The sequence below is a fragment of the Arctopsyche grandis genome, chromosome 6, assembly GCF_051622035.1.
Source record: "Arctopsyche grandis isolate Sample6627 chromosome 6, ASM5162203v2, whole genome shotgun sequence".
NCBI lineage: Eukaryota > Metazoa > Arthropoda > Insecta > Trichoptera > Hydropsychidae > Arctopsyche > Arctopsyche grandis.
In genome coordinates, this window is record NC_135360.1 from 20,121,070 (window position 1) to 20,148,914 (window position 27,845).

Genomic DNA, 27,845 nt, shown 5'->3' on the forward strand with positions numbered 1-27,845 from the left:
CTCCCAATGGCTTTCCTATTTAACTAATTTATATGCTGACCTTTAAAATGTCTATGAAATATACACGTGTATATGTACATATTTGATATTCCATTTATATTTTGGTTTTAGTCTACACCTCTACTATTGATTTTTCACTATTTACTTTCGTATCCATTTATATCTATCTACTTACTCTTTCTCGCGAGATATATTTTGCTTTAATAATAAAAATAAAACTCTTTTGTGCCCTCGCAAATTTTTCACAACGTTACTATCAATGTGTAGCCGGATGACCCCATATTCTCACAATGTCACCCCAAATATAGATCTTCCTGTGTGATAATATTCCTTTACAATGTATGTATGTACATAGAATGATATCCACAAAGTACCCGGAACAAAGATAAATGTAATTTGTAAACTTCTCTTTCTGGTATTACGGCACATTATCAATTTTCAAATTTAGTTCATAATGAAACTTTTTAATACACAGTTTAATCTCCATTTATATGTAATTATAATATAAAGGATATAAAAATAGTTAAAACCAAAACTACCATTTAAATTGGTGGATATATTTTATTTTATTATGAAAATATATTTACAAAAGCTTTCAAAGTATTTTCCACTCATACATCTTACATATCGAGCAATAAGTAAACATTCTGGTAACCCACCTATGAAAACTAAATAATACGAGTATTTAAGTTGCCCATGTAACGTCCAACAAATAACCATCTTTTCGACCGCGAAGAAATTTATTTATACAGTATATGTTTAGCCTTATTATTTTAAATTATTAGTAATTTTGCAGTCTCATTTTATTTATTCCAATGGAAATAATGAAATATAATAATAAGTCATTTTAAATTCTATTGAAATAATAACAATTTACAATTAATTAATTTACTTAACAGGAATTCAGTATCAAATGTTAACTTTTTTTGTATATTCAAATACTTTCAAGCGTGCACATATTAATAAATATTGTACAAACTGTATCATAAATATTGGCAGCTTATGTATTATACATATATATTCTTAAACATTTTGAGTAACACAGTAGTTTGGATTAATTTTTTTTTAAATTGTAGAAATTTTCATCTAATTTAATTCTTGAAAGAGACTTTTCAAAATTTTTAACTTCTCGTGTACAAAATACATGTATGTACATATATTTAAAAGAAAAATTTTTGAGTATTAAATTCTTGATTTTTTTCAATTTTCGGACTTTATAAAATAACATTCAGATATGATTTTCATTAAAACAGATTTCATGCATATTTTTCTAGGAACCGCATGGAACCAAAACTGTGTTTACATACATATACATATTAGATGTTGATCATAAAAGACTTTATGCTAACTATACCAAGAAATGCATCTATGTACTATTTAAACTTATCACTGGTGTGCTTTAAGTCTTTACACTATATCTTACACGAATAAAAGTCTTATTACTATAGGCAAGAAATAGAACCACTTCAAACGTGGCAACGTTGTGGCAGACGATTTCAAATTTTTATCTGAGTGTTCGTGATTATGATCCGTGTGATTGTGATGCGAATGATCATGTCCCGAATGATCGTGTCCCGAATGATCGTGTTCCGAATGACCATGTCCTGATTGATTATGTTGTGAGTGATCATCTTGTGATTCTGCAGTATCTTTCATATTGTATGAATGCTCAGCTTCTCGTCTTTCTCTGTTTGAGTCCAATTCATCATTTCTGTCATCGTTTTCATCTTCTTCGTCCTCAACCTCTGCAATTACATCATCCCTTTCGGATGCATCATATTCAATATCATCCAATATTGATTTTTCATCACTTTCTTCGGAATCAGCTGATGATATTCGTTTTATTTTATCATCGTGTCTATTCAAACTTCCAGGAAGACTATGACTATTTGTTACCGTTTGCAATTTTGTGACTGACCCCGATGCTAACTGACTTTGTATGAGACTTGGTATTTCTCCTCTGAATGGTCCAAATTGTGGAGTTTTCGTTAACAATTCTGAATTGCTTGAAAGTTTTGCTGAATAAAGTTTATTTCCTGAATTTTTATGTATTGGACTTGTAAGACTACTATCAGAAAGAGTGTGGCCATCATATGAAACAACCGTTCCAGCAGGAAGTTCAACGTTAGCTGTCTTCTGAATGGGGTTTTTGCGATCAGGTGGCAAATAATAAGCATCGATTCTATCAGCTGCCATTGTCATATCGTCTGATGATTTAAGGTCACTTTTGTCTTCTTCTTTATCGTCTTCACTAGAACTAGAATCAACTTCGGGAGGTTTTATGTAAACTGGTTGGGGCCTCATATTTAAATATTCAAATAATTTAAGTTTTTCATTTGAAGAAGAAATATTTTTTCCTTGGAGATGTCGATCAGGAGGAGAGGGTATAAACATTGGTTCAAAGGATTCTGTTAACTGTTTTTCATAAAAGTCATTTTTGACAATTCTATTGATTGGCTCTTCTTCTTGCACTGTTTCTTGGCTATCTGTATCTTGTCTTCTATTGTTAACTACAGAATCTGAATCATAATCGGTAATCCTATCCTGGCCAGAAAGCAAAGGTTCCCTTATGATTGGTTTGAACCCACCTTCAATTACAACTGTATCAGGTTTAAATCCAGTATTTACTGCTGGCAGCATTGTCACAAGATTTTCATTTGGATCTGGTGATGAATTCATAAGCTCTGATGGGGTAATATTTGCAGGAACATGGTTTGGTTTTGATGCAGCTTCTATTTCATAGACAGGTTTAATCATATCATATTTGTGACCCGTCACTCCGGGAATGTCAACTGTGTTTCCGGGTAAATGTACTGTGGCAAATTGAATGTGCTGATTTGTCTGTATCATTTGTTGATCTAATGGCAATGGATTGTCCATCGGTTTACCCATAATTATTTGACCAGGTCTATTTAAATATGAATTTACAATAGATTGTTGTGGAGCATTGTCAACACCATTTGAAGGAAGTATCATTTGACTTCTAACGACCTGTTGTCCAATTATTGTGGGCTGTCCCAATGTCAATGTTTGGGACATAAGATTTGGTTTACCCATTATTACTGATTGTTGAGGATCTTTCAAATTACTTTGATTTGCTATATATAGAGGCTTTGGGGTGTTGCCATTAAATTGTTGTTTCGCAGGCATATGAATAGATGGTCTATTTTGTACATTCATCGGTGGCCGATTCATTGATGGATTTTTATAGAAAGGTTTTTTCGGAAGATTCATAAATGGAGGTTGTCCTAGCATAAATGGTGGTGGAGGGGGCAACTTTGGTGGCATACCAAGAATTGGCTTTTGCATACCTGGTCTTCTATTTCTCATTTCTCCTGGCGATGGTCTCCTAAAAAATATATTATTAGACATCATTGGCTTGCCATGAGGTCTCATAAATGTTTGTAGTGTCATCGGTTTTTGATTTGTCGACATCATCAACGGAGAGCCTATATTTTTATTTTCTATTTTTAAATCTTCATTTCCACGTCGATCTGGAGAACGTATACCGCCTTTCAAAAATTGATCCCGCTGATTTGGGGTTGTCGAATGATAGTAAACAGGCCGATTTCCTAGAAAATCGTCTTGAGAATTTTTCATGTTCGATTCATATCTTTCAACTGAATCGATAACTTGCATAAATTGCGTTTTCGAAAGAGGAAAATCATAATCAGGTCTAGAATTTTGCTCAGGACCCATATTTTTTAGCCCTTGTGGCATATTGTTCGTTTTGGTTGGATATACAAGTATTGTTTCTCCCGTTAACATATCATTATTTTTTGGTTTATTACCTATTTCTCTTATAATAACTCGACCATCCATATTATGATTGTCTAAGTTATTTGTTAAATGCTTATTACTTTGGATATTTTCTGAATCTTTTAAAAATATTGAATCTGGTTTAACACGGGCATTAACACGAATTGATGGATGCGATAAAAGGTCATCACTTACACCTATTTCTTCTGATTCTGCACCGTCTGGGGATTGAATGACTTCGTGCTTCTGGCTTTCTTCACCGGAGATGTCACAGGAATCCAATACGTTTATTTTCCACCCGAGGTAGCGGTGGGTGAAACACTATAATTTATTAAAAGCATTATAAATATAAGCCCATATCACCTTCATGCATAAATTCAATATTGATAAAATTTGAAGTACCTGATAATATACAGTGTCGGGTGTATTGCGATCTGGAGTAAATGTGACAACTCCGGGTTCACCTCGATCACATTTTAATGTGAGGGTGCGTTGATAAGCCCCAAAAGAACTAAATTCATCTGCTTCAGGCCCATTTGTGTCGGGAGTCCAATTACACAGCCTACCAACCCCAGTTGGGATTACATCTCCACTTCGAGACTGGCGAACTCCCGCATATATATTAATTGCCTAAAAAGCAAATTTAGAATTTTCATATAAAATAAACGCTTATTTCAACGTACTGCCTTATACATATATTTTTGTGCATAAAATTATTTTTTGTGAATGTTCTGTATATATATACATACATATATAATATAAAAAGTATTTAACAAAAACATTCTTAGTTTTCAATGTAAAATTTTACATATCTAAGAATACAATTTTTTTTTTTTTGATAAAATTTCACTCTAACTTGTAGTTTAATAGATCACATTAATGAATATCAATATCCAAACTACAGAAGATCCCTCCAAACAACAGCTTGAAGAAAACAGTGGTTAGATTTAGATTACAAAATTAGGAAGAAATCTGGAATCAGAGAGAACTGAAGAAAACAGTAATATATTTACAAATACTATATACATATCTAAATACGGAAGAAAACCTTGAAAGAGACAATGAAATTCATAAAATCCAATATCATTAACATATATACAAATATTAATAAAAGACAAAGTCGCAGTACTCACTGCTCTTTCTTCGGGTGTTTTATGCTCATATCCACCGACTGGATCATCGGTGATATAGAAAGGATGATATCTAGCTGGAATGTTAGCATCAAAACCACCTTCAGTCACGAATGTATAGGTCTTTCCTCGGACGACATTAATTTCGGGAATCAATAGTCCATTAATATACCAAGATATACCCCAACCGACGTGTCCTTTAAATGTAAACAGACTTAAATTAATACACAAAGCTACGTTCAATATGAAAGTGATTTCACAACATATTGCAGAATATTCCAAATTACCAGTTATAGCTGAATACCCATGTTTGCCTCCAGTTGGACCCATCTGAGCATAGAAAACTCCATCTTCGGGTTCATTGCAGTTAATTGGAGGAATATACCACGCATCAGTTTGAGGTGCTGGTTTTGGAGTGGGTACTGGACGATTAGTTCTCCTGCTTGCTTGATCCTACAATATAAAAATTGTTGTTAATGGTAATTATTTTATATTCCATATGAATAACAACAATTATCTTTATTTTAAATACCTTATAACTATTAGTTTCGCTTATAACACTATCAGCATCGTCGTCATATTGATTTTTATTATTTCCAGCATTTGTAGTTTCCACTAAATATTGACCATTGTTGACTTTTGTTGGCTTTTTATTGCCAACTTGTGGTTTGAGATCATCCATGTTATTTTCATCCATTTCAGGCATCGGACAATTCCAAGCGGGAGCACGACCAAAATCAAGGAATTTATCTCCCTATTAAATATTGAATTAAAATTAAATTCGTTGTTTATTAAAATTAAATATTGAATTATATTTGTTATCATTTTGTTTGAATGTGTGAACTTAATTTTTCTAATACCTTAGTGAAGTGTGAGTGGTATGACACTTCTTGACGAGAATTTAATGGACCTACTGCCCAAACGATTGGTTGCGGCTTATCAGATCTGACGACCCGATCCAAATCATCCATAGCTTTCAATGGACGTTGGTATGTCACTATTGAATAACCATTTACCATAGCGGCATTCAATAATCTTACTGAATTAGTTTTTTCCTATAATTAAAGTATTGTTTAACACTTTTTTGTCTATAATTAAATTTTTGTCATTACATAATTGAATCACGACTCACAGCTAGCCTTTCATCAGGACAGCTTCCTCTTGTGCCTGCACATTGTGACTTTGCATCCAAATAATAATCATAAGCATATCCTTTAAGGGTGGACTTATCTACCCAAGCAACGGTAACATCTGAGCCGACCATTTGAGTGTGGTTTTCATCTCCCGATATCCCGAATGACATGTACTCTCCATCCTCTTCATTAAAACCATAAACAACACTTTAATATCATATTTTCTATTAAATTATTTAACATTTTAAAAGAACGTGTATTTTTTTATACCTAATTTGGCTACCAATTGTATGACAACACTTTCACCGGCGACTGCCCATCTTACTTCGAATGCCAAATCATCATATAGCACTTCACAATTGAGTTTTGACTAAAAATTGAATAACAAAAACAATTAAAACTATCATACATACATCACATTGCTTTTTGCACAAAAAATAAATCCAAACCAAATCCAAAGTCACAAAACATATTTTTTTATAATAGTCAAATATGACATGTTCCTAATAGATGAGTGTAAATAAGTTCTAGTAGTATATTTAAAGATAGCGTTCATGTTAAATTGTTGGATTGACAGAAAGATGTTTTTTTAAATACAATCTTTATTAAAAAAAGTAATATAAAAGTACAAACAACATATACAATTTAGTACAATGTACTGGTTTAAATTGATTTATAATTTATCATTAGTGAATAGTTATGGCCATAAATATATACATACATATTTACAATAATTTCCTGCCAAAAAAATATTTAAAATATCACAACAAAAAGGTAACTGAATACAAAATTATATAACATCCTGCGTTAATTCTTAATACAATAATGATCATCCCAAAAAATATATTGAACTATGTTCGGCTTATATTGACTATGTAATTGGTTGAAAAAAATCACATTACTTATATAGAGAGTAAATTTGTAACCGTCCAATCAACAAATTAATTTACACAACGAGACACTATCACAAAGCTTTCGATGGTAACTATCAATCATTGGTCCCCCTTCACCATCAAAGACAACGACCAATCAAGTCTGGCCGGCAATACACACGGTTGGAAAACATTCGGCAAGAAGAAAAGTTGAAAAGTGATCAGATTGCGCAACTTTTAAAGTTTCTCACGCCCAAAACGGATCGTACGTAGGTGAAAGTTTATCGTGATGTCTTAAAAGCACTCGAGTAACACATATAATACGTATACATATATGTAATACATAACGTATCAGAGGATTACCGTTGCATGATCTTTGCTCCGGCGTTGACCCATTCTTTTTGCAGCATGACTTCCACAACGCCAACACCTTCGTCATTGCAAAACAATCCATTATTTGTCGCGGTGATTATTCAAATGACTCCGAAAATATATACATACATGCATACCAACTACTACCTACATATGCATATTAAGCTTCAACTGAAGAACGCAATAAGTACATATGTACATACACTGAAATTGTGAAACCGCGTGAAACAGAGTATAGCAACTCTTTTTGTTGAGCACCATTGCTGAAATCGTAACCCATTCAGTACCTAATAACTTTTATATCACCTAATTATATCTCAAAGACTACATTGGAAAATTTTCACTTTTTCAAAACTATTTCTACTATCTATGTATAATGTGCCATACAAATAAAGAATATTAGTTTTTATGCATACAAAACTTATAAAAGTATAACATATTCAGAGTCGTTTGGCATTTACCCACTTTATCATTAAAATTCAGATATCTGGGTTTCATCATAGCAAATGTTTTATATATGTACATACATATTGGTCAACTAACTAAAACAGTAGGGATATAGGCATTTGAAAAACTACAAACTATAATCTGATGTAAAATCAAATTCTAATTCACCAAAATTTCAAAAGGGTTATTATCATTATTCTAATTTTGTTTTAATTTGGTATGTGATTATATGTATTAAAGTTTTATCAATCCAAACATTTCAATCAAATTATCTTCTAAAAGGTTAGTGATGTACTTTTTTTGAAAAATATATGTAATATAAATTAATATTACAAAAGAAATATTTATTGTTGTTTTTATAATTTGCTTTAAATTGTTTTTCTTTTACTATTATTCTAAATTGGCTCTTATATGAAAATACATGTAAAAATCAAATAATGAGAAGACACAACTTTATCAGACCTGAAAAGTACTTCAACCTTAATCTAATCAATCATGCGGTCCTGAATGGTTTTCGATCCGTCAACTCCTAACGGGTTTCGTCACTACGCACACACCGATCGTATTGAGTCTCGCTAAATTCGTTCCAGGTTGACGGATGAACTTTAAATAAATAAAAGCTTGTAAAAAAGGGATTTTTTTATTATGTCACTTTTGATCGGTGTAATTTTGCAGAGAATGCGGAATGGACACGCGCATATGTACATAATCGACAAAAAATCAGCAAAAGTCGTCTCCGTCGGCCATACGAAATGAGAGCGAGCGAGTGAAGTGCATACCAACATGCATGAGCGCGACTGTATGAATGAAACCGACAATTTAACGGTCCGTTTCCGTTACGGCCCCGCGACGCAAAACAGTTAAGTGCCCCTGGCCGAGAGAGCGCTCGATTCGATCGTTATGTTCGTTGCAATTGTGCAAAAATATCGCACTTAATTGCATGCGAACGAGAGAGGCTCTCCTCGGCCGACGCAGATGGTCCGTCTTCGGTTGCATCACTAGCCGTTAAATATTCTTATATAATGTGCCAATGCCCTCGTGAGATTTAACCGTCATTAAAAATACGCAAACTGTGAATTATCTCTCTGATTTTATCGAAAAAAATATATAGATATATTGTACATAAAAATAAATATATACGACGAAACGAACACGCAATAGTGAAAACTCTTCAGTGAAGTTTCAATACGTATAATTTTGTTACGTTACTCAACGTTTGACCCACACATTTCAAAAGTTATACCTAGATAAAATAGCCAATGTATGTATATTAAATTTCCATAATAAACCAATTTTCATAATTGCAAATATCCCATTAGAAACTAAAACGTTATCTATTAGTTATTTTTCACGATACGAATAAATTGGCAATATTTAACAACAAAGTCATCTTACTTCATAATTTAAATACAGACTTATATGAATATCATAATCAAAATAGCAACCGAACATAGTCAAATACAAATTAAATCAAATTTGATAGAGGATAATATACGTACATATATTACACATTGAATATGATATAATAAATTTTCCTTAAGATCTAATATCCATTAAAAGTTTTCCTTGTTTGTCATATGTTGTTTTTATACATTTAGATAAATTACATTTTGCAATGCAGCTAGCGATTTATAAATATTATAATTTTATTTCGTAATATTATTAATTAAATTAATTTGTCATAATGTGAAATTTTTATTGAATTTTTTTTTACCCATGAAAATCGATAACATGTTATTTACACTTACATAAAAAAAACTTAAATTTCAGCACAGCCTGTATGCATTTGTATACTGGTATTGTTTATCCATCATGATTTGATATATGTACATATAATAGACTATATATTACATATATATAATATTTAAAAATAAATTAATCGGGTGAAACTATAATATTATACTCGTATATATGTATGTGATGATTTTTTTTTTCATAATACTGTCACAAATATGAAATAAAACAAATGATAAATTCTTAACGTAAATCAATTCACTGTTTTCCGTCTAAATTATAATAAATATATGTATATAAAATTTAAAAATATACTTTAATAAAAAATATATATTGTGTCGATTCACTCTCCGCCACTTCTCATTCAAATTTGAATTGATCGAACATTTACATCGAGGACAGATCGAAGTTTTCACGCTTTTATGACGTCACTGCGCTGCAGAAAACTCTGCATTATTGTTCGTTATACTCCTTCGGCCTGACGTTATTCAACGGCTGAAAACTCGCTATATTCATAATATATGTACATACATATATCCTCGTTATAAATGTAACCTAATACGTGAGACTGGTCGTGAGTGATCTACCGTAAGATTCAGCTTATCGAGATTATCTTCTACTCGACGAAGAAGCATTCTCAATTCGTTGAATTTATTTGGTAAAATGGACGAACTACGCATGTAAATATAATATAATAGACAAACATATCGTTTAGCGTCCTTTTGATTTGACGTGTTCTAAATACATAATAGTAAATAAAATTTAATTTAAATAAAAAATGCAATTCGTTAATTGGACTGACGGTTAGTTATCACTGAGATAAAGCGACTATATGATGATTAACATAAATGTAACGTCGGTAATATCTTCATTACCATAAATCTACCGTTTCGTAACAGACGACTGACGAATTCAAGAGTATTGGACGTACGAGTTAGCGTTCGTATTGGCATTACTCAGAGAAAAACTATTGTACGACCTTCCCGCGTGTTGACTTAACTGCTTGTTTCCAAGGTCAAGGTCAAACCGTCTTTGCGCAAAAGCACCCTGTTCTTGATTCGACTGGGATTGGTATTGGGTGGGGTGGATTTGGTGGGTTTGATATAGCGGCTGATATCCGTTAGTCTGGTAAACTTGCTGTGACGGCTGCTGGTAGTACTGGGGTTGAGGTGCAAACTGCTGTTGAATCTGCTGGTGCAAACTCTGTTGGTTGATATAATACTGCTGTTGTTGTTGTTGCTCCTGCTGCTGCTGCTGCTGCTGTTGCTGTTGTTGTTGCTGCTGCTGCTGTTGCTGCTGTTGTAATTGTTGTTGATGATAGTTTTGAGGTACTTGGTTGTATATCAAGTTATTCTGTTGCACGTCCTGATTGACGTATATTTCTCTCGACGGTTGTATCAAAGTCTTTTGTCCGTGGTACGAATCCTTATTCAAATTCTGGTTCCTTGTTTGGTATACGTTATCATATGCTATATTTCTCTGCAGCTGCTGAATCTGGGGAGTCTGAAACTCGTCCGCTCTCCTATGTATCGCTGAAGGTGCTACTGGGTACAGCAACTGAAAGCTGGCATCGTTGACATTCAACGGTGCTTCGAACCTATTGACTTGCTCCAAATTGGAAACGCCCTGATTTATGAAGCGGGCTGTTGGCGGCCTGTAGGTGGTCGGCCTCGGGTTGCTACTCTGGTCCTGATATTTCTGTCCCTTGTTACTGGTTGGCGTTTGCCGATTGCCGGAGGGGTAGGTTGACTGGACGGCGAAAGAAGAGGAAACCAGCTCTTGGTTTCTTTTCTGTAACAACAGAAAAAACGGATGTCCTTCAGAGACTGGTGACAGAGGGGTCGTGGAGGGATCGAAGGATATTCTGAACACATTTAAACCGGGCGTTTTTTTGTTTTAGATTTTTAAAGCATCTTTGCGATATGCGCAATATCGTTGCCTTAACCTTGATGTTTTATTTCGTTCTTTTTTTATTTCGTCACACGTTTGTCTTTGCGATTTCGTAATATTTACGTTTCAATTATCTACTCATTCATTGAGTATGTTTTACATATTTATTAATAAAACTACCTACTTACATATACATAGGTATATTTAAATATGAATTGACTAGCGATATCCCACCTGAACGATCAGTCAACATAAACGAGTATTATTATACTTCAATGACAACAAATATTACGACAATATTTAAAATTTATCACAACCTGCGTAGAATGTCTCATTTTCAAAACGCTAACTTGTACAAAACTGAGAAATATACGAATACGTATGAGCCGTCATATTTCAAAGTGACGGAAGTCCAAATTTTCAATTCCAAAAACACTATTTCTGTTTGACTTCATTTACAAATTGTTGTCAAAATTTCGAATAAGCAGAATATACGTATTTTTAAATATTGTAAAACATTATAATTAATTTAAAGTTCAAAGACATTATATTTAATTTTTTGCGAGATATTTCTCAAAATAAAGAAAAGTGGACTTCCAAATATAACGGATCATATAATATAATCAAATTTATTTAAATCACACACATTTTTGACTCCTCTTGTCAAAAATTGATGAGTATATATGTAGAATGTAAGATTCAAACAATTGCATAAAGAATTTATAGAATTCGATTCAATCAATTTACACTGGAAATCACAAGTAACTCCAAATTGCCAATTCATTACATTATGAAATACCTATTGATAGTATACAATCGAATGTACTATTAGCACACACAACTAGTTTTCACTATACATATGTACGTAGACAGGTATAATAAAGTCATATACACAGCGATAAGACTCCAAACATGCAATCATAATTAAAATACCAATAATTCATTATTGTAATTTATTCATGTCCTATACATGAGTAATATTCTATAGAGTTTTAATTTTTAAATATGATTTAATAAAATTAAGTACTCGAATGCGATTGAATTTTTTCCCTAACAAATTCTATTAAATATACCATATTCAATTATTTGTGTATGCCAAATAAAATTAAAAAAATGTTCAATTGTTTTTTAAAAATCTTAAGCGAAAATGAAAATGAACCTGATTTATATATTGTGAAAGAATCACTGCAATACATAAATAGCATTATCAAATGACTGGTCTATTCTACAAGAAAAGTATATAATATCTTGGTATTGGCGTGTGTTATTTGTCACATAAGGCATTTTAGCTTCTGGTTTTAACCTCTGCTTGAAACTCTCACTGACAATGAGCACGTCCAGTTTATGTACACTTTCACGCGCATGCGTCGAATGCGAGAAAAAAACCGCACACACTTATCTTATCTAGTTTTGTGTCAATTCATTAGGGCGAAAAACGATCAAGATTCAGTCCTTGTCAACGACCATGTCTCGGATCATTATTCTAGAAGAGAAATGTCTAACGTCTCGTTTTTAATTTTTTTTCTATGCTAGTTCTGCACAACAACTTTCCTTATACATACATCCATGAGCTGAATAACTAACGCCACTGATCATTTTACAAAGTCGCGAACGCACTCTAGCGAACCGAAACAGATAATTGCAAGAAAACAAAACCTGGTTTGAATAATATATAAATGTATTCACGTCGAAAAAAAACGCAATTCTGCGTCATTAAGCACCATAAAAGAGAGAAAACCATTAATTAAAGTCGCACAAGACACTTGCGAAATTCAATGTGTGATACAAATTATGTAACGTCTCTAAACACACGATCTTCACATGCATTCGATTACAACGATCACGTTTTATAATGCACAAATTACAAGATTTTAGTCCGTAAGTTTTACATCCTTACGAAATTCAATTCATCGCAACAATGGGCATTGCTAGACATGAATCAGATACGTGCTATTTAAAAGAAATAATCCAAATCGATCGTTACGAGCAAAACTTATCTCATTCTAACCGAGTTCTAGCGTATTTACACAAACAGAGAACATGGTTTTTACGGTCGTAATTAAATTAATTAGTCAGACAAAGTAGAGAGCTTACACACTCTAATTATTAAGTGTCTTAACCTGTAAATATATTCAAATTTACAACGGATTATGAAAAATTTCAATATTATTATTTAAAAACGTTCCATAACAATGCATAAAAACGATCAGACGCATTTCAAACATCATTAACTTCTAAATCCACCTAATATATGTATTTAAAACAAATCAGCAATGGACCAAAAAATGTTGGTAATTCCTAAATTATATAAACGATATTTTTAACCGACAAAAGAAATGCAAAAAAGTGATACTACACCATATACCCATACCGAATAATCAACACCAAAACTACACTTGTCTAATTTACTTATACCAGACGTTAACAAGCTAGATAATATATTGTCACTTTATCATGAGTTTCTCGCAATAATATTAATCTTTTAAAACAACCAAAATAAATCTAAATGTTGGCTATTATAATTGACTAATATTTTTTTAATTGTGCTACATAAACTACAAATGGAAACAATTAAGAAGAATTTTGAAAACGTCTGGCTTAAGCTAAACCAAGGAGATCTTATAATATTCATTTTTTATAATAATAATTGTATGTGTATGTATCATCAATACTTCACTTTTGATTATTATAAATCAACAATGAAACATTTAAATACGGTAATCATTCACAGTATATGTTTTTCTAAAAGACATTTGAACAGATTTTATATTAAAAAAATCTCCTTTTGAAACTACGTCTACTCAGAATTAAACTGCTTACCTGAGGGCTGACTCCAAGCATCTTTAAAGATGGGGGTACATTGGTAACTTCTGGAATTCGAATATGCCCAAAATCTACGGTGAAAGCTTCACACCACACTCCAAAGTGGCCGATGTCAAATATTGTCAAATCCTAAAGAACAAAAATAAATATTACTTTAAAATAAGCACAGTTCATTTATACTGTTTAAAATAGATCGTAATTTACATCTGGAAGAGTGAGGACAATGGTTTTGTGGTCGTACTTCCTCAGAGGGGTCACCTTTCCATTTTCGTCCGGTATTCTTATGCCTTGCGGCGACGGCTTATCTCCTCTTCCCACCCAGAACTTGGCATCTGTAAAAGATCACAAAGAGGTCGAAATGTAGCTGCTGGAATATCGGATATACCAGTATCTAATTGATTGAACCGCATTTTGAAGAAGAAGGCCGTGCACGATTTGTGCATTTAGATTGAATAATGACTTATGACATGGATGTGAAGGTGAGGCCACGACCAACTGACTCTTCAAGTGACACACCAAGGCCGACTCTTCGGTGGAAGATCAAAGAGGCTGATCTTCCATCGAATCTCCGATACATACAGTGTGAGATGTGGTCTACGAAATCGTACGAAAAGGTCAAAGATATACGAGTGATTCATCAGTCAGCTTCAATCTAATCTATTTTATTCATGCGTGTCACTTTTTATGTGTTTCAAGGCTTACACATAATCCTCGATGTGTGGGTGTATGTGTGTTCTAAATTATCGGTTACTTTTTAAATATATTATATGTCTTACATAATAATACATACATACACACATATAATGGTCTCTTAGGATTTTAATATAATAGTTGTCAAGTGGTTGACCGTATATGTAATAACAAGTGTCCGCTTACACGATGCAATTGCATGGTGTGCGGTGACATTTAGCCAATCTTGAAAGCCTCTTTCCGCAATCTGCTTCCTCTCGACAACCATCCCATATCCTCGTGCATGAAGTCGACTCGATCGTGACCACACAACCGACGACGGTATTATTAAAATTAATAATCGCAATGGTCACATGAAACGGCCATGACTTCCTTTCTCTCCGACACTATAAAACTATAGGGGAAAAAATGGCTAACCTTTTCATTTGTAAAGTATAATGTATGTATCCGATCACTCTTTCCCATGGCTTATCGTTCATTGCGAAATATAACCACACGCACCGTAAAATCAAAATTAACATTTTTTATTTGTCAACAGTATCTAAAAATAGCTAATTATGAATGAGCATATCGATTTTGTGAGCCGTTGAAACGTAAGAAAATGAAGATGAGTTTAAATAAAACGAAACAAGATGAATCAGTTTCTTTTTTAGATAAATTATATCATTAGACCATTTTTTTATTATAAAAAAATAATTTGTGGTGATGAAAATGTATGAGGAATTTTATTTTAGAATTCAATTGTAGAAATTAAAATATCATTCTTATTCATATTGTGGGTGAAACTTTTATTTTATCGGTGAAACGTTTAGTAAAATTTCACCGGTGTAAAAATTTTAGAAAATTATTTTTCCGTTGAATCGATATCGTATCTGGGTCGAAGAATATATTATTATATATACAAAAAAATTAACACATATAGAGGTGTCATGTCATATTCGAGAAATGGAATCAGTAAATAAAAACAATCTCACATGCGCTTTTTAAATACAAACATAAAATTTTCTCATAAAAATGGGATGAAATACCTGGCGCTTCACCATCATAGCTAAAATTCGGGATGAGCAGAGTCTGAGCGTCTACAATAACAATAGGATCCGAAGAAACACCATGAACTCCAGACAGTGCAGATATCTTCTGCGGCTTGGGATAATCCAAATTCCTCGGTATCTTAACATCGCCAAAGTTCACCTGAAACACGGCCGGAATCGTTATTATTATCAATTAAATAGTTCTGATTTATTATCGCATGAACGCCTTACTCGACCGACAATTAACGGTTGTTACGCAAAAGCCGTTAACGAGCTAACGATGCGATCGACAGCCTCTTCATGGATCATCGTTCACTCACCGAAAATTCGTCGCACCACACCGAAAACCAACGGATCGAATGGAAAGTTTTCCCCTCAGGCAGTGTCAGTGTGATGTCCTTTCGTCTGTACCTTTTAAGAACTCCCGTAGAGCCTCTTTCGTCCCTCAATCTTTGAGCGCCGTTGTTGCTCGGCGCCTTCGTGTTACCCACGTAGAAAAAAGCAGCTAAAAATTTCAAAACACATTAGTAAAAAAATCAACCATCTACTTTTCAGAAAGGCGATGTCAAAACTGGTCTTTTTAATTTAAATTGATTTGAAAGAATCGACGCATTCAAAATCAAATTTAAAATCCTTGACAATATTCGTATATGTAATACCGTTGCATTCTAAATTTCTTTTTTTATATTTGACAATTTCAAATCGAAAGTTTAATTAATCGGTCATGTTTATTTACAAAATCATTTCCTTGAAAGCTAATGTTCAATTATTGCTAAGTACACATCTTCGAGCGTAAACAACAAATCGTTGCGCAACGTAGATCTGAACGCATGTATCTTTCACGAAGACAGGAAGCCGTCCATCATAGAACTTTTTTTTCGTTCATAAAAAACTCGATGCAGCTTCTCTCCATTCCTGTGGTCAAGGCAATGACCGTGATTAGAAAGTGATAGTAGATTTGCCACCACATAACACCTTAACAGCCTTCACGAAATATAAACGGTCAACGAGATATTCGCGAACCTGTCCAACGAGATAGATATTATCTCTGGAAACATTTATTTTTGATGCACACTTTCTTCACTCGGTAAATTTTATTTAGCATGACGACTTCTAATTACTCTTTTCAACTAAGAATGCTCGTCAGGTGTTGGAATTTCACATAATATCTAACTGTTGATCTACTCTAGGTTGATCTTCATCAGTAGCTTGCGAATCTTTCTATACTATTCGGTATTCTGTAGAGGTTCTAAGAGGTGTTTGTGAAGTAAACCTGTTTAAACCAAATTTCGCCGACGGTTAGAAAATCATGCTTAGAGGTACATACATATAATTTATTATTTAAAATTAAAAATTTAATGTCCGGCTCATTTTAAAACAAAACAATATACAAATTACGATCGTGAAGTTCGCTTTCAACATTTTCCGACTTCACTTGACATTATTTTTGAAAGCTCCGACCTGAAAGCTCACTTTTGAACAACGGTAGAAGATGAGCCTAGACACTTCCTTTCGAAGCGAAAATTGGCGTGCCAAAATCGAAACAAAACGCATGTCCCGTTCTTGACGACTTGGTGACCCGGTCACCATGAAAAATGTAGGCGCCAGCTGTTGAATTAAATAAACCAGTCGACGTTTGCGATGACAAGTCATTTGTGCCGATTTAACACCTCAACCGCCATCGGATAAATAATCGATTCAGTGAAAAGAACTGCCGCATCCATTAGAACTTAGAAGACTGGTTTCCGCGACCAATTACACTCAACGTTTATCCGACCGCAAATCGCCGCAATATTACATACTCGGAATCTTACAGTCTAGTCTTGTCTAGTAAATGTGCAGTGCCTATATTATTTCAAAACATATCGTGTACCTGTGCCCTATGGTACACTATCACGGAATTTGAAATCTTCAATATAATAATAATAATTGATAATAATCACTAATCAAGTCATTTATAATCGGGAAAGTTGCGGTGATAATAATTACGTCAATAACGTTACGACATTTATCGATAACCTTAATGCTTATAATATTCAATTTGGCATCATTTCAACCTGACTTTTGACTCGCATTCTATATTATAAATCATATTTCTCAATATGACAAAATCAAACCAGAATAGCAGTAATGTTTCATCGTCTCAAAGTAACTGTACAGATAACATCAATGTCTACGCCGATTTGCATTAGTTGGTTATAAATGAGAGCAATCAGAAGTAGAACGGAAAAGTGCAATTTAAGGGAAGGTAATCAAGTTTTAGTACATAATTCATATTTAATTTCTGCATATGAAGGTAATAAAAATAAGCCGACGCTTATTAGCTTACCTGGTCCTTCTCCATCATAGGTATAATCTTTGATGAACAAAGTCCTTCCGTCGACTGCATATACGTGTCCTGAAACTCCATGATGAAACTCCGATAGTTTTCCCAGAGATTTTCCATAATAAACAGCCATTGATTCACCTAAAAAAATATATATATATGATTAAATCAATTAAAATTTTAGCTGCCATGTAGCATAGCGTTATCTGTTTTTACTCAAAAAAAGTAATAATCATTTACGAGAAAATCGTTTTGAAATCTCCACTACATACTGTAGAGACCTTTCACTCTGCTAAATTAGTGTGATGACAAGAAAAACGCAGCTGAAACATCCGCAATTTTACGTAATCATCCAAATTTACTACGATCAATCTAACAGTACAATAATGCAATGTTTCTCATTTAGAAAATAAAGGCAACGACGACGAGAAAAAAAACGTGACAATACTAGCAAAATTCTAAATTTAACGATAAACGAATTAACAGCGTCCGCACATTGTGTAAGGTTTTTTTATATACTCTTATACCACTCGATATATACGATTGTGTAACTGGTTGAATTGAAGAGGAAGACTGATGATAATTCAGATGGGAACTTGTACACCTTGAAACGTGCAAAAAACCAACCAGGTGTTTGTGTATGCCACCATTCGAATGGATCAGACAAAACCTGCTATCCCAAATAACATGGGGAAAACTTCATTAATTTTTGTATACTAAATAATCGTATCGACACGCATAAACAAAACGGAACCTAGAATCGTGCAAATTGTCACGGGTAAATAGTAATTATTGTATGCCTAATAGAAAGCGATATATGTATATACATATTTACATTTTTTGTGTAAGTAAAAGTTGATTATTGAATATGTAAAAGCACTACAATGTACATATAAAATAAATCACGCATCGTAAATCAACCTTACAGCATAATACCTTCATACATATATGTATATGTATGTAAAAAAGCTGTATCATCGGCATGTCTAATGATGATTTACACAAAACTATTAGAAAATTTTGGATTAAGTTGCTATAACGCACAAAAGGATGTAATAATTTAATTTTGTTTCAATATACATATATACCTATACAACAAATATCAAAAAATAATTCAAACATCGTGAAACCTTCTATCGATATCTATATCTAAGTTTTACAATTGTATATACACACTTTCGTTCTAATTCCTCTCGTTTATTGAAAGAATCTCAGTTAATCTTAGATTTTGTATAATAAACAAAGATCGACTTGGGTTGCTTTTCGCAAAAAAATTGTTCACTATTGTCAACCATGCTTTTTTGCTCTCGCTTTGTACATCAATAGAGCGGTCTATTGTTATTTCAAAAGGAGAAGCCTAGTGATAAAAATCATATTACGGTCCGTTTATTTTATCCAATACTGCACGTTAACAGCTCAGCAAAGCACTGCACGGAAATTACAACTTATATTCATACTATACAGCACAGCCCGTTACATACTTATTTTGGACGAATGCAAGGCAAAATCAACTTAAATATACATTACAGAGCGCGACCATATGGCAAGATATTACTGGTGTCGTATCGTCGAGTCAATATGACGTTTCTGAAACTCGCCACTATAACGTCACATATTTTCACAGTGGCCAAAGAAGACTAGTTTTATTTGATACGTTTCGGTGACATGTACTACTGTATAATATAAATAGATTGTGTCGGTTACTGCTGTTTCAGTACGTCGCTAGCACATTACGAAACATATGAATGTGTCCATATATGTATGTAGATTGTTCTAAAGAATATTTTTCATATTGCTGTTTACGTGCAGTTGCCGATCTGTGCTATTCTAGTATAAATTAACCTAGTATAGATGTCAGTATACATAGTTTTTCAAAGTTATGAATATAAAAGATCAATTAATAAGTTATGCCAAACCAAACAAAATTGATGAGATTATCGATTACTGCAAACATGACCTTAATATTCGACTTCAATTAGATAAATCGTACAAGTATGCGTGATCATTAAAATGCTTGTATATTATTGTTGATATTTTTCAAAGCAAAAACCATAAACAAACAAATAAAATTTTCGTGTCAACAACTTTCCGCATGGAGTGTCCCACTGACACTTATATACACATTGCATAAAATAGCTTAGATGTACATGCCTGCTGTTTACTTATATTTTTTTTATTATTAGATATAACTAATCGATGAAAAATTTATTTCAACACATTACGAATATAATAGATTCAGCAGTGAATGCAAAGCGTTACTCTCGTTCGACGTACCGCGTGTGAAAAAGTGATTAATTAAAAAATTGTTCGAATGGTCGGCAAAATTGTTTTCACGACACGCGTCTGCCATACGCTTGGCATATCGACTGGTAATTAATTGTGAAATAGTTAAATGCGAATTAATTAATCGTACGTTCACTTCGCGCTAATAGTCATTAACAAGGTTGCTTATTCAATATTTGAAATGAGAAAAAAAAGTGCATTTGTTATACCCAAACATTTCGCGAAGCATATAGACTGCGAGAAAACTACCAATTAAAACCGTCAACTTAAAACATGCAAACTCATGACTTTGATTAATTATTATCATTTTAATTTAGCGTATTGCACTTGCGATAAGCTGTGGAAACACGAACATTCCATTTGTATGCGAGACGAGCAGGGCCGCGCCTACCATATATAATATGTATATGTATACAAATGTGAACAAGGCACACAGGCGGCCGAAAGAAATGAGAGTCGAAAAAATTATAATTTTGTTGTATACTTGTGAATTTAATTTAAAGTTACAATTTGTAACACACCCGAACTATAATTCGGGGAAATAACGGGATAGCAGGTATAGCTTCATTTCGCATAGAGCTAGGTCTTTTATGTTCCATTATCCTGTTCCATTATCCTGTTCAGAGCTAAACGTTTTGGTTATCTTGGTTAATTTTTACTATGGTGAAAATTTTCAACACTATTTCTCAAAAGGTAAGAGTTTTGTACTACCCGCATGCATTTAATTTTTTTTATTAATATGATTTATACGAATACTGATAAAATAAAAAGCGGCCTATTTAAGTTTGCACTCAGGCGGCCGAACTCTTAGGCACGGCCCTGGAGACGAGCAAACAAAGCAGGCGATATTTAGAAGTTAGATTTCATTTAATTAAATTATGGACAAACATTCAACACCAGTCGACCTTCTCATTTTCAACGCAGTCTTCGATGAGCACGAATGAGCAGCCTCTCGAAAATGGCGAGAGATGCGCGCATGTTAAAAATTTCGCAATGAGCGCATTTTGCATCTATTGCGACCGCTCGTTCGTATGGAAAATGCACAGTTTTATGTGTATTTGCGAATTGCAAAAATTACGCAAATTTCGGCTGCCGCTTGCTTGCTTTGGCTTTGTCATCCTTATTTAAACTATTCATTGCAATCAATGTCGATTACTAATAATTACTTTGCGCAACCAAACACTCGATCTCATCAAGTAAAGGGTGCGGCAAAGAAACGGGCCATTAAAACATCCCGTCGACGCATTTAAACATATCATTAAAAAAATTAGAAATGCATTGATACCATCTATGACATTCTAAACATTTACATTAAATGAATATAATCAAGCGTTTACGGCTGCGTTTGAATAAAACACAGTTATTATATTCGCCCATGTTTGTGCCGCACTCGCCGAAACTTGAACAATTAAGCATACATTAAACAACAACAGTTAGATATATCCAGATGCCATCGCCACCAAATCGTCATCCGTTCGAGCCATAAAAGCGGACTTGAAAATTAACGACGTCGTAAATAATTGACGATCTAACGATCGAGATCTCGATGGGGCGTCTGAAACGTAGGTTAAAAAAAAGCGCTCCGGGGGTCGCTGTAATGCTTTTTCGAGACTCGTCGGTGAAAGTCGACCTGGAGGACCGGCCGAAAGCGAAAGTGGTCGAAAATGTAATCGAGAGAGGCTGCGGTGTCGAATCCTGGACGGCAGTTTCACCGGAGGACCCCGCCGGAAGTGAGATGAGAGCTTTTGAAAGCTATCGTCGGGTTGCGTAATTGGCGAACACCGTTGACCCATCGATCCGGTTAACCGTTCTCTGATAAACGATCGTCGTCTCCGGAATAACATGAATTCGAAATTCGGCTGAAAAAGTGCAGGAAGTTGTTTAAAATTGACTCTAACGTTCGATAGAAAAAAGCGACCGTTCTCGCATAACGGTTTCAAAGCTCACTTGACTATTACGACCCGCTTCGATTCTCCAAAGCCGTACACTTCAATGTTTAAGTATATGCATTATATACATCTTGAAGTATAATAAATTATTTACTGCTTCATTAAAGTTTTATTACTACCTATGCATATGTAAGGTTATTTTGAGATGCTTTGATAATCAAATATTTTGCTTATTTTTATTGATTGATTTGAAATACCGCATTTTCATTCATTTCATCAAACTTAATTTGTCTATTACGTCAAATATTACGATTCGTTTTAAATTAGTAAAATATTAAATTTTCTATAATTATTCATAAAATTACCAATCAAAGATGAAATTTTTATACATGGGTATGTATGTATGTATGTGCATATAATATATTATAAAAGAATCAACATCAATCGAAGTCTAAAAAGTAAAAATTTTCCGAGAGAAGATTTTGATTCTTAACTCTCATAAAACGTTATTTTTGTACATTTCTAATTTAAATCAAGTGCGATCCAAACCCGACTAATTTTTAACTCCATTTATAATAATGTTCTTGTGACCAGAGCTGATTTCTGAATTTAGTATTGAATGTAACGAAAATTATTTACTTAAGCATTTTTTCTAAATAATCGTATTATGTAGTTCTCCATATATTCTCATTTTTCCAAAAAAAAAAATTAACATAATTAGATATATTTACGTTACTAGTAAAAATAGACGTATATACCTACTATGTACATATAATACATATATTACACATTTTAAATAGTTTATATAGTTCTTCCTTCATAATTTTTTCTTTTTAATTGTTAGTTTTTTTCTCCTCTATTTTGATTTTTTTGTTATTTTTGCTTAATATTTCATTTCGATTTGTTTTATTTGTTTATTTTTTTTATTTATTCTAATTTTGTATTAACAAAACCCCTTGGGTCCATCGATTATTATAGCCCGGCTTTCCCAAGTATCTAATATATAATTTCGAAAGAGACTTTGTAACTCTGTAATGTCTGTAATGTTTGATTGGGAGCATCAAAAACAAATCAAAGTTTCTATGACGACGATATCTTAAATTTATTTGAATCGAACAAAAATAATATTCAACGATATCGATATCGTTGAATATTATTTTTTTTCGATTCAAATAAATTAAAAAAAAAACAAATGAATGTTTGCTTAGATTAGCCATGTTTAAGCTGTTTATATTACAAAATGCCGAGCGAAGCCGGGTATAACCACTAGTTATTAAATAAATATTTAGCCCCACTATGTATGTATGTATGTATAACAATGTATATATACTGTAATCACTGCTAATTATTTTTAACGAAACGTAATTGAAAACTATTTTCTAAAATCCATGAACGTTTTCACTTTTAAAAATTTAATTAATCCGAATTTTCGTTTATTTATATGCAACGTAAGCAATAGATTTTCTCGAACATCAATCTCATTTATATAACCATATTTTTCTTTTTACTTTTACTGTACATAAACGATGATTTCTTTCTTAATATTTTAATAAATATAAAAATAAATAATCAACTGTCAAAAATTATAACTCGAAACTATTATATGCACGTACGAATTAATATCACGATTCAAAATCAATCGAATCTGTTCTTATTTTTGTCACTTTCCTTTTCTTTTTCTCACAGCCTCTTTATATGCCTGAAAACGCTTTTATTTTTTTTTTCTAACGCGACACCGCAAAACGCTTTTCTTTTTTTTAACGTAATTTTCAAATTGATTCGACTTGGACGATATCTCCGATTAAATTCCTTGGCGTGTTGACACAGTTTTCGTCTTGGCATGATATCTCTTTGTTAGTTGCACGTCTCGAGTAACATTTTTATCATTTCGGTACCCTGGTACCTCGGCCTAGGAACATTTTACAGTTATGCATCTCGGCGAGAAACCAGTCTCGTTCTGGAGCGAGAGAACGCCAACTTCCGATTTATCACTGGACCGAATTCCGAAGCGTACGTAACATCGACGACGAACAAAATGCACCATCGGGCAGGTCACCAGGTACTTACATACAATTAGATCAGAGAAATCCTACTTAATAGCCCCACATACAATAAATGTAGGTTTATAATCAATCTACATTTATATTCCAAATGCATTTGGAACAGTAGAACATTATTCTGGAACTTTAAACGAAACGCATTGTTACCTAGTGTACGTACAAAAACCTTAGCACATTTCCCAATCGTTCAATAAATATGATTAAAGCCTATGTATGTATTATCCGAACTACCATTAAATCAAATTTTAATGATTTTGCAATGCACCCGTAATTATGTTTTCCTATACCGATACCACGATCACAACATGAAATAAAAATTCTAATTTTACTATAATATATTACACATCGTCAACTTATATCCATCTTCATTATCCAACGACCTTCAATAACAATAATGCACACAAAAATTTAAGTACTAAAATCCAATATATCGAATATGGCCATGGACTATTGCATTATTGACTGAAATGTCAATCAAAAAATAATTTGATCCACTCAAATTGCTTCAAACACATCTTGGTTTGTTATCGAATACATCTTTTAAATTGGATCAAATCAAAACCTTTCACTCAAAATATTCACAGTCATCGGACTTTAATTAAAATCTTATCAGAATATTATTAATCCTTACATCTATCAAAATATAAGCAAGACTTTCTTTAATACAACAAAAGATAAATGTATGTAGGTGTTTTAATTATTTTTTTGAATCTACAATTTTTATAAAATATTTACAATCAGACACGCTATGCTACATATGTATGTATACAAAATATTTTTAATAATCTTATCTCTAATCTAAACTACTAATTACAAGTTTTTTAATTATAATTTCATATCATGGGACACTGAACATAAAATCAAACTACATTATGTATGTCAACACAAATTTAATTAAATTTTTAATTTCATTAAATATTGTATACATATGTTGCTTTGAATTTTTTTTTTTTCACTTAAACGTTGCCATTTAAAAATTGTTAAGAACATAACATTCAAATCAGTGAGAAAATTTCTTACCAGTAAAAGCAACCACGCTCCATATCAAACTCGCCGAAAACCACCACACAGGATTCTTCATATTGTTTTCGATTCTTGACGTAAAATCACTGTCGTTTTACAATTTCAGATTATACACATAGCATGCGCTATAATTCAAATTCAATACGTTTCGATTCGTATACGTTTTCTGAAACAAAACAAAAATAAAGAAAAATAACATTGACTGTTGAAACTTGCTGAGAGCTTATGGGGGTCGAGCGCGAGCTTTTCACAGATCTCACGCTGAGAGCGTCAGAATACTATCGTCATTTTTTTTTACAAAATCATGAAATTTAAAATCAATATATGCAAATATTGTAACAGGGAAGCGTTTGATTAAATATAATATAATAATAAATTTATGTTTGGGCTAGGATCGCGGTAGCGTACCTCGCGAAGGCTGTATGAAGACTGCGGCCGATGGCGGTCTTGCTTACCTACTTATGACGGTTGTTCTTTCTCTTGCCTCGACCGCCGTGTGAACAACTGCAACAAACTGATGGATTTGATCCACAATCAGCCACTTGATCTGCACGGACAGCGGCCGAAACAGACCGGTTCAACACTAGGTCCGCAGCCTGAAAAAAAAATCAAAAAACGTTTGACGAACTATGAACTATGTAATTCATTCTACGAGGAATTTTCAAAAAAATATATACTATAAATATATTATACTTGCTTCGAAACACTGCAAAGGGTCTGATAGCTAAACAGCATAGACTAATGATTACCATATAATGCTTCCAAACAGAGTGGTCATGAGATCAAATCTCAACGATTTCTGCTGGCCAGACCTTGGATTTGTGACTCCAATTCAATCGTTTCCTATCAGAGTTTGGAAATTTATCTGATTTACATCGAAAGGGTTCAAACAAATACGCGACCTTCCCTATTTCCTCACAAATTTCGAGTTTTCAGCATCTCGAATTTCGCTGAATTGTATAAAATGCTGCAAATTTGACCGTAGATGTCTCTGTGGCTGTTAATTGATATTTTTTATTGGTTTTTATAATACTTTGTAGATGTCGTGTTTAATGTAAAAATATATTTATTTATTTATTTAGTTATTTATTTCATTCTAAACAGACCATTGTGGCATAACAGGAATTCCTAAAGCGCCACAATGGTCAAAAAACATAACACAAAAAAACAAAATAACAATTAAACATAAATTAATACATAACGAAAATAATATACTCATCAATTATACATAAAAAAATACATTTGAACATAAACATAAATATGTACATCCATAAATAAACATAAAAAATATATATACCTGTAAAATAAATAAATACTGTGTACTTCGGCTAGTTTTCAATTCATACATACATACATATTTTATTTTATTACTTTACATAGATACATACCAGGAAGACCTAACAGGTAGACCCCAATACGCCTTCTTAGACAATTAAGTACAAACATTGCAGCATTTTATTACATAAATCGCTGTATTTCGAGAAACTGAAGAACACGAAGTTATTAATTAATTAGTTAATTAATTAATCCATAGAGACATCTATGGATTTAGACTTGTACATACATTTTTACATATTGTACGTAAATAAAATTCAGATATTTGTGACAGCAGGTAGGATGAGTTTTGCCAAATTGATGGAGGAACCGTTTCAACAATGAAATCAGATAAATTGGCAAACTCTGATAAGAAACAATCGACTTGCAGTCACAATATCGTCAATATCCAAGTCCGACCAGCAGTATTAAAGATTAGCACGGAATCGGTGCTAAACATAAACGCAACCACCGATCCATACTGCTGGCTGTACATCTAATGCTTTGCTTTTTAGTATTATTAGACAATAAAACAGTAGAAGTAGTTAGAAATTATTTGTATCTAGGTCGAATCATCGACATGTCCGGTAATAAAGAAGAGGAAATAAAGATCCGTGTGAAATTAGGATGGAGTGCATTTAGGCGAATGAACACCGTTTTCAAATTGAAAATGCCACTTTGCACGAAGAAAAAAAATCTTCGATCGCCAGAATGCTGAATAAATTCCAATGCACTCAAAGAAGTCTGTAAAACTGTATGCGCGGCATAACGATGAGGGATATAAAACGGAATACGTGGGTGAGAAGTATGACAAGGGTAGTTAATATTATATAATGAGAGAGTAAAGAGATTGAAATGGCAATGGGCGGATCATGTAGCTAGAAGATCAGACGGTATATTAACGAAAGAAACACTCGAATATTACCCGAGAGAATGTAAATGGGTGCAAGGAAAGCCACTAGGACGATGGGTAGGTGAAATTAGAAAAAATGTGTGAGATGAGATGGATGAGAGTTGCCCAGAGGCGAATGGAAGCGTGTTTGAGAGGTCTTAATCCAATAATGGATGG

At 33.0% G+C, this 27,845-nt stretch overlaps 1 protein-coding gene across 2 annotated transcripts; it reads right to left on the bottom strand.

Annotated features, from left to right (window-relative positions):
- Positions 1–1,072: 1,072 nt before the first annotated feature.
- Skel (DM13 and DOMON_DOH domain-containing protein skeletor) lies at positions 1,073–25,967 on the bottom strand. 2 transcript variants are annotated; one of them, XM_077432011.1, is made up of 16 exons: positions 25,918–25,967; positions 25,460–25,628; positions 18,211–18,348; positions 16,202–16,386; positions 15,879–16,041; positions 14,365–14,492; positions 14,158–14,289; positions 6,293–6,392; positions 6,022–6,206; positions 5,750–5,944; positions 5,422–5,643; positions 5,177–5,342; positions 4,893–5,086; positions 4,162–4,389; positions 3,955–4,080; positions 1,073–3,349 (listed from the first exon to the last, which is right to left on the bottom strand). In XM_077432011.1, exons 2-16 carry the CDS (start codon positions 25,518–25,520, stop codon positions 3,320–3,322), a joined length of 2,253 nt encoding a protein of 750 aa, XP_077288137.1. In that variant the 5' UTR covers positions 25,521–25,628; positions 25,918–25,967; the 3' UTR covers positions 1,073–3,319. The 2 variants fall into 2 exon arrangements, with proteins under 2 accessions (XP_077288137.1, XP_077288136.1); XM_077432010.1 differs by having other exon boundaries at positions 25,871–25,962.
- Between the last annotated feature and the right edge of the window lie 1,878 nt (positions 25,968–27,845).

Coding starts and splice junctions, on each gene's coding strand:
- Skel (XM_077432011.1), bottom strand. CDS start 25,520: ATGAAGAATCCTGTGTGGTGGTTTTCGGCGAGTTTGATATGGAGCGTG. Junction 16,387..18,210: donor CTATGATGGAGAAGGACCAG/GTAAGCTAATAA, acceptor TGAAATTTTTAG/CTGCTTTTTTCTACGTGGGT. Junction 16,042..16,201: donor TGTGGTGCGACGAATTTTCG/GTGAGTGAACGA, acceptor GCCGTGTTTCAG/GTGAACTTTGGCGATGTTAA.